This window comes from Schistocerca piceifrons, chromosome X (genome assembly GCF_021461385.2).
Source record: "Schistocerca piceifrons isolate TAMUIC-IGC-003096 chromosome X, iqSchPice1.1, whole genome shotgun sequence".
Taxonomy (NCBI): Eukaryota; Metazoa; Arthropoda; class Insecta; order Orthoptera; family Acrididae; genus Schistocerca; species Schistocerca piceifrons.
Genome location: NC_060149.1, coordinates 267,218,339 through 267,232,777, shown reverse-complemented (window position 1 = coordinate 267,232,777; position 14,439 = coordinate 267,218,339). Strand labels below are relative to the sequence as shown.

Below are 14,439 nucleotides of genomic sequence, written 5' to 3'. Positions count from 1 at the left end.
AACATATGCCCACTACTTCTGCAACTTTTGGATTTGGCTCAAATTATTGTAGGAGTTTATTTATAAACACATTTAAGAAGTGCAACATTAAAAATCGTGTCTAGTAGGGAAGGAGGGGGAGTTCATTGAGCATTGCAGTTTGGGATGCGTTGTATAAGTTGAAATGACACTGGCAAGATGAGGATGAACAGCTACCATTGACTTTGAGGGTGTGGTGGAAGAGTTATCAAAATGGTGGAGTTTGAATGCAATTCTCCTATTGAAAAATAAAATATTCTGCTTTTGAGCAATGAAAATAGTACATTAATAATTATAAAAACAATTCAGGTAATGTCATATGGAATTGTTGGTTGAGAAACTAAAAAGGGCCGGTTCAGCCACCTAGTTGGGAAGGTTTCTGTGTCCTCTGTGCACAATAGCACCTTTCCTTCGTGAAGAGTGGGAGTTTTGTGTTAGATGTATCAGATAAGTGTAGGGGATTGTAGTTAATGTGTGTAGTGTGGTGTCATGTTTGTGTTGGATGATGATTATGACAACGGTGATGATGAGAGAAGGGAGAGGGTGAAACCCAGTGCCTACACACAGTGTGCTCCTCTTGAATAGCACCAAGGAGGCAGCCCAGCTTAATGTTTCCATCCTTTGGATGGATCACCATCAACAAGTGTCACATGCCCTCTGTTCAAGAATCACTGTAGAAAAGTTTGGAATTTAACTTCAGGACACTGCCACGAAGTCCAGTGATCAGAAGCTTTATGCTGTTAACCCGTGCTCCTCTTTCCTGTAAAGGCAGTGGAAAAGCATGCAGGGGCATGTGGCGTACTCTGGCAATTACCCATCCAAGTACTTGCTGAACTTCGATGATCTGACGACATACGTTGTATTCAAAGAGGCAAAGATGTTCACCCTTAAGAACTAGTGCATCATATTTCAGCTGTCTATAGCATCAGATAATCTGTATCTTGATTGATCAATGACATAAGACATTGGTGGCCTATTATTCCAAGTTACACAGCTTAGATTGTAGTTTTTGTTATTAAGTAACTACCAATGGCAAGTTTATCACATCTTAACAATTCCAGAAAGAGAGCCTACTGAAGAGCATGTAACAGATTATGTAGAATTGCAATGAACATTGTCGTTGAGATTTTGTGTGATTGGTCTCACCAGAAGCGAGTTTTCAGCCGAATTTTCTCATCACTATGGGGCGACAACTGTCGTATGTAAGAAATCAGTTCAGGCTGTATGTTGAAGCCTACTTCAGAAGTTTTCCAATTGCAGGTGCAAATGGTGTAATAGGTCAAAAGTACACTTACTTTTTGCAATGCCTTCTTACAGTTGCCTTGACTGCATACTTTCACACACTTCCTTCAACTAGAGTCTAGACACAAACAAAAATTACCCAGCTACTTAACATGGCAGATTTCTCAGTGCACCAAATTGCGATCTGCAAAATGTTAGCAGTGAGCATGAGAAGATAGATTTAGAAATTATTCTGGATGGTTGCTGTAAATTTCAGCATCTTCAAAAGATTCTGATTTGAAATCATTTATTATCATGAGATAATGAATGTGATGGTAGCATAGCCTTCATTTGTAATAGTGGTGAGGAATAATCAGGTCGTAGTTGACTTTTGTAGTTAGGATGACAAAGTCAGTATATGTATTTGAGGGCGGGGGGGGGGGGGGGGGGGGTTCCCAGTGAGGTAATCTACTAGGTTAAGAGTGCCTCTGGTCTCAAAGTAGAGCTTAAGTTGCATTTTAATGTCCTCAAATGATAAATTTCTAGAGCTTATTGTTCAAGAGAAGAATGTCTGTGATAATAATAGAAGTCAGAGTATTCCACTGATGGAACAATGATGATACCATTGCCTACACAAAATAACATTTTGGGGAAAAATGACATTATGCCAATGGAGAAGAGTGATTGGTATATTATACCTTTCTTTTTGTTTTTGAATTAATCACACTTATAATATGACAACAATCATGTTGATTCCTATCATATATTAGCTATCTTCATATTCTAAACATAATAAGTATGCCACCTATGATGTGCAAAATCTGAAAAGGGCCAATGTGTGACCAAAATGAGTAATAATTATCTTCATATTATAAATATAGTTGTATCTAAGATAAGAAGATATAGTAATTAGAGAAATTTCTTCAGAAAATATACATCCTATGAAGCAAAATAAATATTTCACTCTGCAGTGCAGTGTGTATTTTTGAAGTTTCCTGGCAGATTAAAACTGTGTGCCAAATTGGGGCTTGAACCCAGAACCTGAGCACTTGTGGGAAATGCTGTTGTCAGTTTAGCTGTATAGGCCTCAAGGAGTCAGATGAGCCACAGAGAATCCCTTTCAGTATGATATTTGACTTTTACTGCCATTCTGAAATATCTCTTTGCAGCCTTCAATTGGGCTTATTAGTTTGCTGCTGCCATCACAACATATAGAAATAAATGATTGGAACATGCGTAATGTTTACAGTACTGTAATAGAAAATTCAGAAAATGACTCATTAGTCTGTACCATAGGAAATAGTGTTGGCACGCTCACTCAGCTTAGGCTTCAGTGAGGTGGGTGCAACAAGCATTTATACATTTACTGTATTTGAATGTACTAATAACTCAGATGTACAGTCAATTTGTGACCTGAAGACTACTACTGAGACAATAGAGAACCAGAGGGTTCCCACTGCACTTCCCTGGGATACTCGTGACGGTACCTTTGTCTCCAACAAACACTCGCCCACTGGGACAGTGTACTGTATTCTATTGCTTAAAATGTCTTTGAGCCACTGTCATATCTGAGAAGCTATTCTGTATGCTCAGACTTTATGTTAACAGTGTGCATGGCACTGTGACTGATACTTCGAAGACAGCTAGCAATATGTGATCTGCCTGTGCCTTTCATCCATGGTTCGCATGATACAGTACGAGAAAAGGACATGCTCTGTCTTGCACAAATGATGCTTAAAAATTTGTGCTGATTTGTGGACAGAAGCTATTCTCTCTCAAAGAAATTCATTATGTTTTAACTTAGAATATGCTCAAGAACTCTACAGCGAGCTGACATTAAGGCTATTAGTCAATAAAACCTTTTCCAGTCATATTGGACTTTGTGAATGATAAAAGATTCATGATAAACACAAGCTAAATAAGGGACCAATGCTGAAGAGTACTGTCTGTTAACTGAGTTGCAGTTCTAACTAGACCTGCTGACTTCTTTGTTTTCACCTCCTTCAGTTGCTTTTCATTGCAAGGGATGCCACTTTTTATGCTCTATACAGGAGTTCATGTGGTTGTCAAATGATGGTGTCTCTGTATAATACTGTAGGAATGATTTTTTAAACACAAAACTTATATTTCAGTTTGTTTTTTGTTATCTGTTTTGTCACACTAGACTGGTTGATGAGTGACTGAATAGAAGACTTTATGTAGAATCATAATTTTCTACAATTCTTGACAAGATAATGTGCTTATGAGTTATTGTAGAAGTTTTTGTATGCTTCATACTTTGATTGTTTTATAGATAAACGGATTTCGACTATCTTTTTCCTGTCAGCGTTTATATGTTCTTTTTTGAACTGAGAGTCCAATAATCTCCACAATCCTCTTACTTGGCACATACTTCTCCACTGTGCCATTTACAATCAGTTTAAACTTTACCCATAATTGCTCTATGTCCATCATATTGGGAGTAAATAATATCCATTCATTCATTCATTCATTGTGTACAAGTAGGATGCTAACAGCTGCTTACCTGTTCTTTCCAGCATTAAAACTCTCCTAGCCATCTTGATGGATTTAATAATTTTAATAACTAGCTTATCTGTGATAACATTGTAATTGTTAAGCCTTGTGTCTGTACTAAAACTGGTTATAGGGTCAGGCCTGTTTGTAGCTGCGAGTTCTAAAATATTTCCGTTGCTTGTGGATTGTAGAACTAGTTGCTCAAGACAGTTTTTGGAGAAAGTGTTCGCAGTCTGCACTCAGTATGTATAGTCCCCTCCAACTAATATTTCATAATTGGAGTATTTCGGTGCTGCTGAATGTAGACCTTCATTGAATGATTCTACAACTGTTCAAGCAGAGTGGAGTGACTGGTAAAAATATCCAAAGAGATTGTCTCCTCATTTTGTTTAATGACGAGTGCAATGTTGCATACCGTCATTAAGCTAAGTACAGGAAATCGATCAATTGTTCTGTAAGTGAAGGATAGTGAAACTTCTGTAAGCGAAAGATAGTGAAACATAATGTTCCAGTTACCACAATGATATTAGCTTGTAGTGTTATTGTTGGAAGCTACTACGCGCAATTATCACACAAGGTACAGCTTTGAGAGGAGTGCTGTTGAGAACCAATGAACAGTTTATGCTTCTAAATGGTGCTGCGGAATACGGTCAAGTTTCCCAATCCTCTCTTAACTCTAAAGCTGTGTATTAAGACTTGTTTCCATTCTTCTCAGTGTTTATAATAATAATAATAATAATAATGATGATGATGATGATGATGATGATGATGATGATGGAGTCTTAAAAACACAGTGTTCATGTTCTGCTCCTTTTAGTTGTTAACTGTTTTTCCTTTTTGATGTCAGTGGAAGCTGGAAACAAATGTGAACTGCACATCCACTGGTCATTTCTTCTTGGCTTTCAAAAGCCCTCTTTTTTGTGACTTGCATCTAGTTTGTTTTTGGACCTGGTGGTTTTTATGTGAAAACTTTATATTTACTGGTCTCTTTAAGTAATTTTGTGGTTGTGTTGGTGTTCTGTAAAACTTGGTTTGCTCCATATTTACATCCTCTTACAAGCTCTCTGCATCTAGTGTCAAATGTTCTGTTAGTTTGCTTTATGTACATTTTGTCACATGTACTGTGCTTTGATTGGTAAAGAAACAAATTGGCTGCCACAAAAACTTGTTTTCCAACGCTTGCTTTGTGGTTTGTTGTTTTTTAATATATAGAGAATCTGACTGGGTGGTATTCTGATAGCAGATCACTTGCAGACAATGTAGAAGTCAAACCTGACAGATTGTGGCAGTTGGTGGCACATTTTAAATAGTGAGGGGGAACTTATTTTCCCAAAATGAAATGACATTTATTAGACATGGGCATTTAATGAATCAAATCCCCAGTTGACTTGCCATCATACATGTAATAGTTGTACAGTTCCTCACATAACTGTTTTTTGATCAGTTACAGTTGTGTTATGTTGTTGTTGTTGTTGTTGTTGTTGTTGTTGCTGCTGCTGCTGCTGCTGCTGCTGCTGCTGCTGTCGTATTCAGTCCAAAGACTGGTTTGATGCACCTCTCTATGCCATCTACCCTGTGCAAGCCTCTTCATGTCGGAATAACTACTGCAATCTATGTCCTTTTGAACCTGCTTACTGTACTCATTTATTAGTCTCAATCTGCGATTTTCACCACCACCACCACCACTACTTCACTCCAGTACTAAATTGGTGTACCCTTGAATGTCTCAGTGTCCTATCAACCAACCCCTTCTTTTAGTCTGTTGTACCACAAAATTATTTTCTCCCCAATTCTTCACTGTCTTCTACAGCACAATATTTCAAAAGCTTCTATTCACATCGTGTCTAAACTGTTTATCATTCACATTTCACTTTCATACAAGGCTACACTCCAGACAAATATCTCCTGAAAAAGACTTCCTAACACTTAAATCTATATCATCTCCACTTTGGCCATCATCAGTTATTTTATTGCCCAAATAGCAAAATTCATCTACTTTGTGTTTCACTTCATAATCTAATTACTTCAGCATCACCTGATTTAATTTAGCTATGTTCCATTACCCTTGTTTTGCTTTTGTTAATGTTCATCTTATATATCCTCCTTTCAAGACAGTGCCCATTCCATTCAACTGCTTTTTCAAGTCCTTTACTAGAATTAAATCACTAGGAAACTTCAAAGTCTTTATTTCTTCTCCCTGAACTTTAATCCCTTCTCCAAATTGTGTAATAAAGTTACAATAATGAATAACAAAAGGGCAGAAGGCTTTTAGAAGCTGATTGTTGCAAGGAAGATGTTCCAGGACAGATGGAATACTTTTCTCATAAATCAGTCTGTTGTGATTCGATAAACAACAAGAAGTTGTTCCTTAAGGTGAGACAAGATTCAAACAACTCTTCACAAAGAGTAGGCATTGGGTGCCTCCTGCCAAGGAGACAACTAGCAGTATATCTTGTAGAATTAAATTATCATTCCAGGAAAATATCCTATGACTATGAACTCACAAGTATATTTATGTGAATTATTTTTCGCAGAAGCCGGCCAGCTTGACCAACAGTCTTCCGAGGCAGATCAGCAACTACCTCCAACAAAACAGCGCCGATGTGGATGATCGCATTCGTAATGTGGTCAGCCCAGGCTTCCGTCCCAGTGAAATTGCTGACAAGGACTGCAACATCGAGCATGGGGCATGTATGGAGCCCCATTGTCAGAGTACACACCCCAAGGATCAGTCTCCCCTCAAGGTGCAGGAAGTGGACAGTACCATAAAAGAATTGGACTCTGTGGTCAAACAACGGACAGATGTTGTGGCCAGGTTTTCAAGTAAAGTGATAAGTGGTAGTGGGCTTTCTCAGGAATTTCCCAATGCTATGTTATTACATCAGGGTTTGACTGACACTTTCAGACATCCCAGGATGGCAGCCACTGATGATGAGGTGGCCAGGGCATCAATCAGGAACAAAGAAGATAATTCGACTGTGGAAAGCTGTCATTGTATTACTGGTGAAAATGTTAAGCAGCACCAGAAGACATGTTGCAAGGGATTTTTACACCAGGGTGTAGCTAGTGATGAAGCTCAACAGCAGAATGTGACCACCAGTGGTCGTTTACAATGTGAACCAATGAATGAAGCAAGTTTGCACCAAAACAGGAGCAGTGAGGCTGGTCATCAGCAAAAGGCTTACAATGGTTGGATCCACCAGGGCATGATTGATGATAGTGCAACACGAAGGGAGGCTACTAATCCTGAAAAGCTTCATGTGGAGCTGAGAGAAACTGATGTGCTGCATGGGGATGTGGCTGGTACTGGCACATCACACAAGGAGGTAGTGCATCATGCAGTACCCCATGGAAAAGCCAGTACTGCTGGGCCAGGTGAAAGGGCAACCAACGGTGACACTTCATGTGCTGCAGTTGTCAGTACTGGTACATCATACGGGCAAGCACTCAGCAATAAGACACAACAAAATAAAGTAGATAATGGTGAGAAATCCATCTGTGAGACAACTAAGGAGAGTAGGCCTCATCAGAAGGTAACTGATAATGGGAAGCTGCATGAAGAGGTGTTCGATGGTGGTGGGACACATTGTGAGCAAGCCAACTGTGACAATACATGCCTGAAGATGACAAATGAGAGCTTGATGCATGTAGCTGTTGCTGTTGAGCAAGGGCTATCTCAGGAGAAAGCCGACAAAGATGTTTTCTGTGTGGATAGCCAGTCACAGAATATAGCTAGTGAAGAGGATGCGCCATCCAGAAGGAATGCAGACAAGACTGTACCAGTTCAGGATGTGGACAGCAAAGACCAGCTGAACAAGGGAGTGAAAGAAGAAGTCAACTTTTTCCAGGAGATGAACAGTGAGAGTCAAATGTGTGAGGAAGCAACTGATGCAGACCAACTGTCATATGAGGTGGCGAATGTCAGGGGGGACCATATTCCTCAGGTGGATGATGAAGCTCACAAAGACTGTGTACAGCATAAGGTAGTTGGTGAAGAAAACCTATCAAAGAAGATGGACAGTGTGGTAAACACCAAAAGGCATACAGAAGAGGTAAGTCTAATAGACAAATCTAATAGTGTGACAGATACTTTTCATGCAACGATTTCCATTTATTTATGAATAACCATTATCTCAAGCAGGCAACTGGTGTAAATTGTTTTATGCTGCAGGTAACCAGCCTGGTTGATCAACAACAGAAGGAAGAGAGTGTAGTCCATTCCAGACGAGAAGAAGAAAGTGAGCTTTCTCCTCAACATCAGGAAGCCATTTCTGCTACTTCTTCACAGCAGACAGCTAATGCAGTTCATCCATCGCAGCTGTCAGATGATGATCTCCATTCTCAGCTGCAATCTGAGAGTGTAATACATCCACCACAAGAGGCCACCAGCTCAAGTTGTTCACCGCAGCATGCAAACAGTGAAAATCAATTCCCACAGTGTCCAGATAGCCCCAGTGATTGCTTGCAGGTGACAACCAGCACAGATATATTATCAGAGACAGCTAACTTGTCTCATTGTCCAGTTCCGGTTGTTGCTGTTGATCATTCCTCACAGGAAGCAATCACTACTGGATTCTCCCCAAGTAGGATAGCCACAATAGATAGCTCAATGCAGGATGTGATTAATGCAGACAGTATTCCCAAGGATGTAAGTGAGAGCCATAAGCAAGCTGCCACCCCAAGTGATGTTCTCCACAAGACACCCTCCTTAAGCCAGAGCATTAGGGACATTTTTGACACAGATCTCACTGCTGCAAAGTCAGTAGATCTAGATCGACATACGGAGAAAGTTACTGAAACAGAGCGGTCTTCTGTGAAAGCTACACATAAAGTAGATAAGGATCGTCTCAGCAAAACAGATAAAGACCGTCATTCCAAAACATATGGAGACCGTGTGTGTCATAGGTTAGACAGAGAACGAACTCCTCATAAGTCAGATACAGAACGCATCCTCTATAAAGTGGACGCCGAACGACATTCTCATAAATCTGAAAGTGACCGCCATTTTCAGAAAGTTGATACAGAACGAACTTCTTCAGTGGTTGATAGAGGATACCACTTTGAGAGGTCCCACCAAAGTGACCGTGTCCACTACGATAGGGCTTCTTATACCGAGAGACAAGGACACAGTGAACGTGCTTTCCATGGTGAACGTTCAGGCTACAGTGATAGAAGTTCCCATGAACGTGTATCTTATGAGAGGTCAACCTTTAGCGACCGAGTATCTCATACTGACCGTTCAGTACATAAACTTGATAATGATAGACTTTCACACAAATTAGATGTAGAGCGTACATCTTACAGAATAGACAGTGAACGCTTTTGCCGTAAAGCAGACACAGAAAGAACATCACGTAAGTCAATTCGTGACAGAAGTCCATACAAGACAGAGACTCGCAAAGCAGAAACTGACAGGACACCTCGGAAAACTGATACTGAGAAAGTAACCCGCTCTTGTGATACTGATCGTACTTACCGAAAATCAGACAGTGAACGACCTCATCGCAAATCAGATGACGAAAGAACTGCTCGTAAACTAGACATAGAGCGTGGCGTTCGAAGAATAGACAGTGAAAGAAATGTTCGTAAGTCTGAAACTGATCGTGTGGTACGCAAACAGGATCTTGAAAGACAAGGTCATAAGTCTGATTTAGAGAGAAGCAATCGTAAATTGGAGTCTGACCGATCACTGCGAAAAACTGATGCCAGTCGTTCTACTCGTAAGTCAGAGGTTGACCGAGCAACACGAAAAGCAGAGGTGAAACGAACAACACGTAAAGCAGGCACTGGTTGTAAAGCAGAGAGTGAACGTGCTGCTCGGAAGATAGACGAAGACCGAAATGTACGTCGAATGGAAGATGCACGTTCAGGAAGGAGAACAGAAGCAGAACGGGGATCACGTAAAAGTGAGAGTAGCAGGGTGATAACCAAGGCAGATATTGACAGAAATGTTCGCAAATTAGAATCTGAACAGTCTGTACACAAGTTAGATTCTGATAAATGTACAAAAAAGGCAGAAGATGGTCGGGTAATGCGAAAGATGGCGGACGACAGGACAGTACACGAGTCATTTGATGACAGATCTATGAAAAAAAGCCTTGATCATTATTGTACAAAGAAATGGCTTGATAGCATTGCATTACCCAAGGACAGTGGAGATGGAAGTTCATCTAAGGAAAATGGTGAGAATACTCTGCAGAAGTTAAAGAACGATTGTGCTGCACAAATAATAGTTTCAGAACTCTGTTCACAAAAAGGAGACAATAGTGTGATTGTACCTAAACAAGAAAGTAAGGAAATTGTTTTGGATTTTAATATTAGGGAAAGTGGTGATCAAGGAAGGCTTAAGATTGAGGGTAATTGTAATCTGCAAAAGACAAGCTCAGAGTGTACTGAATGGAAAGGAGAGTGTGTCTCAGTTGCAGAAAGAGCATACGGTGCTACTGAAATTATGGATCAAAATAAAGATAGACTGAGACCTTTGCCTAAATCACCAACAGAGCTGCATTCTCGTACTTTGAATGTAGATGATAAATCTTGTATGGCTAAGGCTCAAGAAAGTCATATTTCTCCCAGAGCAGCTCTTCTGTCTGGCATACCTAAGCTACCACCAGTAAATGCACCATTGGAGATAGGAGGATTGACTGTTCTGCCCAAGAAAGTAGGGCAAGCTGCACACAGTGTTACTCTTGGAACTGGGTTTTGCGAACTGCCTGATGAACCCGAAGCAGGTGCTTTGCCAGCTGAAATAGTAGATGGTTCTGTAACTGTGAGATCTCAAGTGTGCCCCACGTCTGCTGACTGTAGTACAATATCTACTTGTGCCAATCCTGATATTTCTATGACCCAGGGGCATGATAAAGATATTGTGTCTAACAGAATGACAATGAAGTCTACTAATGTGAATAATTTCCAGTATGAAAGTGATATGAATTGTTCATCCGCAAAGTGTACAGTTTCTCTCAACGATAGTGACAACTTAAAGGAACCCACTCTATTGATTAAGGACAACAGAGTCCAAGAAAATGTTAAACAAGGTTGTTGTGATTCACTATCTCATATGAAACATGAGACAAGTTGTACAATTGACACATGTAGTGTATGTTGTAAATGTTCTTCTACTGGAGCAACAATTTTGCCGGATGAACATGATCCCTGTGTTTTATTTACAGAAAATGAAAATAAGCACCATAAATTTCACAAGCCATTTACGCAGCTGCCTTCACTTGATGTATTAGATACCCAGCTGACATCTAAAACTCTAATCAGACTGCACACAAAGCCACCACACTTGGATGAGGTGTCAGACTCCTCTTTTGCAGGATTTCAGTCTCAGAGACTAGACAATGAGCAGATGTTGTTAAAACCAGAGGTGCCTGAAGCTGAAGGTCATGCTTGTGATACAGAAAATAATTACAGTTCAACAGCAGAATTTTGCTCCAAGTCTATGGGTGATTCTGTGTCTGCTGAAACTGATATAGACTCTTGTATCACTGAAATCAGTTCCTCTGATGCTAAACCAGAATTTAATATAAATCCTGTGACAACTGAAATGGACACCAGTTTATCATCTACAAAGTCTGATGTGTGTTCTGTCCTATCAAGGCATGAAGAACATTCTGGGAATAATAATGGTTTTGCATTTGCCTCCATCAAGCAGTATTCAGAAGTTAAATCATTTTCAGGTTTGGAGAAACCAAATAACAGTTTATGTAAGTGGGAACCAGTTATAAACAATGCACAAGAAGAACATGCATCTTCTTTGTCACATGTTATCAATGAAGAATGTAAAATTTTGGTAAAACAATATAATTCTGTTTCTTCAGAATCTGAGAATTGTTCTGATTTTACTCAGAAAGACGCACTTTCTGACTATAATGAAATGGAAAAACACAAATTACATGCTGAGAAGGAAGCAAAATGCTGTGTAGAAATTTCTGAATGTGTTCATAATAAGTCAATAGATGAAGAATGCAGTTCATCGACTGATGGGAAGTGTAGCAGGCCCCCAGCTTTGCAAGGGTCCTACACATCCACAGAATGCCCAGAGAATTCTGTTAATGAAAGTGAGAAAATACCTAAATCAGAAAGGGGACCAAGTTCTCGGTCATCTGTTACAGAATGTAGTGATAAAGTTTCTGGTACAAGTCCTGTAAGCTTGCAGCATTCCATAACAAGTGCTTCATGGAAATCACCTGAAGCAAATTCTGTGAATGCTCAGACAAATGAAGAAGTCAATGTGAACACTGCAAAACTTGACAGAGACAGTTCATATGCCCCGGGATTTGAAAGTAGTGTAAACTTTTCAGTTGATGGGAGGAAGACGCCTCTGACAATAGATGCTGCTGCTGTTTCTTCAACAGAAGTTCAAGAGGATAATACAAAGTTACTTTCTGAATCAAATAACTCAATGGTGGTAACAGAACCATCAGACATAACTAAATTGAGTTCCACTGCACAAAATATAGTGACAGAAGATATAACAAATCCATTGGTAAATGATGCTCCCAAAAATGGAGATGATTATTCAAAAACGAAAGTTTCTAGTCTGTTGTCTTCTGCAGAGGAAAATGGAATTAGTTCTTCATCTGTAGATTTAACAAATGTAGAAGAAGATGCAACAGGTGAAGTGCTACCAGTTCAGGCAGTGACTGGTCCTTGTGAAGTACATCCTGCAAATGAAACAGATGTTGGAACTGAAACAGTGTCATCTCAAATGGATGAATCTATAATACCAGAAAAAGAGAAATTTTGTGGTTTTGATGGTGATGTGAAGGCAAATGTATTGTCTTCAGAAAGCACAGAATCTCTTTCTTTAGCACATGTAGACTGTGGAACTTTGTCACCAGCACAAGTAGAACGTTCCCAAACACCCACTCCAGATACATTGCCATCTACAACAACTCATACTTCTTCAGTACTAGATACAGACTGTAGCAATTCTCCACCTATGGTAACAGATCCTCCTCAGTCATATAGCTGCAAAACCACACTAAGTCCATCAGTTACAGATGTTCATGTTCCTTCTGTTGATGAACCTACTCTCACAGAAAAAAGTTTGCCTGAACCAGTGGGTATTAAGGGTACAGATGAAAGTAAACCATTCGGTAATGTGCAGTGCAGTCATAGTAACAGCGAAGCTGTTGCTTCTAATGTTGGCTCTGTTGTAAGTATAAGTGTTGGATCAGATAGCAAACACAGACATGAACACACTTCAGGGAATGAACACCGGAAACACAGGCACAGTAGGAGACATTCATCTCGACGCTCTAGTAAGGACAGATCAGAGCATAAAGAGAGATACAGAAGAAGCAGTGGTGACACTCATGAAAAAGGTAGTCAAGTTCATGATTCGACACTAAAAGATAGATCTGACCATTCATCCAGTAGAGAAAATATAATCAAAGATCGCCGAAGTAGCAGCTCATCTGATGTAAAAATCCGCTGTTCTGAATGTCACAGCAGGTCAAAAATTAAACGAGTAAATGTTGGTGTCCAGTGTCGTAGGGACAAATTACCTGATAAGAGTGAGAAGTCAGATCCAGGATCATCAGAAGTTCCCTCGGATCCTAAGACTAACTTTCAGACTAAACATTATTCGTTACCGAGACCTCCATCGTGTTCTCAGTGTGGTGTTGATAATCTGAAATATGGTAAATTTATTCGCATTGAAACATATGCCAATGGAGGTGCTACTGTTGTCCATATGTATCAAGATGAAATTGATTGCCTGAGCAAGTCTGAGATGGAGGAGCTGGCCAAAGAATATTTTAAGGTTAGTGTTAACTCAGTATTATTGTTTATATGTGAACACAGTTCCCCAGTTTATAAAGCAGTGAAAAAAAGTACTGTCTGTTTATATATTTTTATTTTCAATTGTACCTTGTTATTCAGTATATTTACGGAGTCAAACATTTGCTTTCTTTGTACATAAAGTTGATTGCTGTTATACACCAAAAGTCGCTGTAAAGGTATGGAATAGCTGACTTTCAAGTACCATTAGTCATATTGATGTGTGGATTTGAAAAATATTGCTTTGTGATAGAAATGTAATTTTTGATTTTGTTGGAGAGTTGTGGTAGAATGTAAATATTTTTGGATTAAAGGAGGCCACTCTCACCAAAAGGGGAAGTGTTAAGTCATCAACAGACACACACAAAAAGAAAGAAAACTTACTAGCTTTCAGAGTAATCCTTTTTTGAGCTAGAGCGTGTGTGGAAGTGTGCTCGTGTATGCTGCAAACCCCCCCCCCCCCCACACACATGGTTCCACCTGCATGCACAATGCTGCATTGCAGCCAGTGGAAGAGGTTGTAATGAGGGTGCGTTGAGTGGTGTGGGAGACAGGGAAAGGGGTTTTACCTATGCCCCTACATGGTTCCACCTGCATGCACAATGCTGCATTGCAGCCAGTGGAAGAGGTTGTAATGAGGGTGCGTTGAGTGGTGTGGGAGACAGGGAAAGGGGTTTTACCTATGCCCCTACATGGTTCCACCTGCATGCACAATGCTGCATTGCAGCCAGTGGAAGAGGTTGTAATGAGGGTGCGTTGAGTGGTGTGGGAGACAGGGAAAGGGGTTTGGGGTGGGTGGGTAGTGGCTTGATAGGAGGCAGCCTGCCTGCTATGAATGTGGGAGAGAGGGGTGGCAGGTGCATGGGCTGGGCATGTGATACTCAGTTGTCAGAG

General features: G+C 40.1%; 1 protein-coding gene across 1 annotated transcript in view; it reads left to right on the top strand.

The window, feature by feature from the left end:
* The window catches only part of LOC124722302, a 422,581-nt gene that overhangs the window by 250,141 nt on the left and 158,001 nt on the right, over positions 1–14,439 (top strand). Inside the window, exons 3-4 of the mRNA XM_047247484.1 lie at positions 6,288–7,805; positions 7,925–13,528. Of these exons, the coding sequence (XP_047103440.1) occupies positions 6,288–7,805; positions 7,925–13,528 (7,122 nt within the window). The remainder of the gene's footprint in view (positions 1–6,287; positions 7,806–7,924; positions 13,529–14,439) is intronic.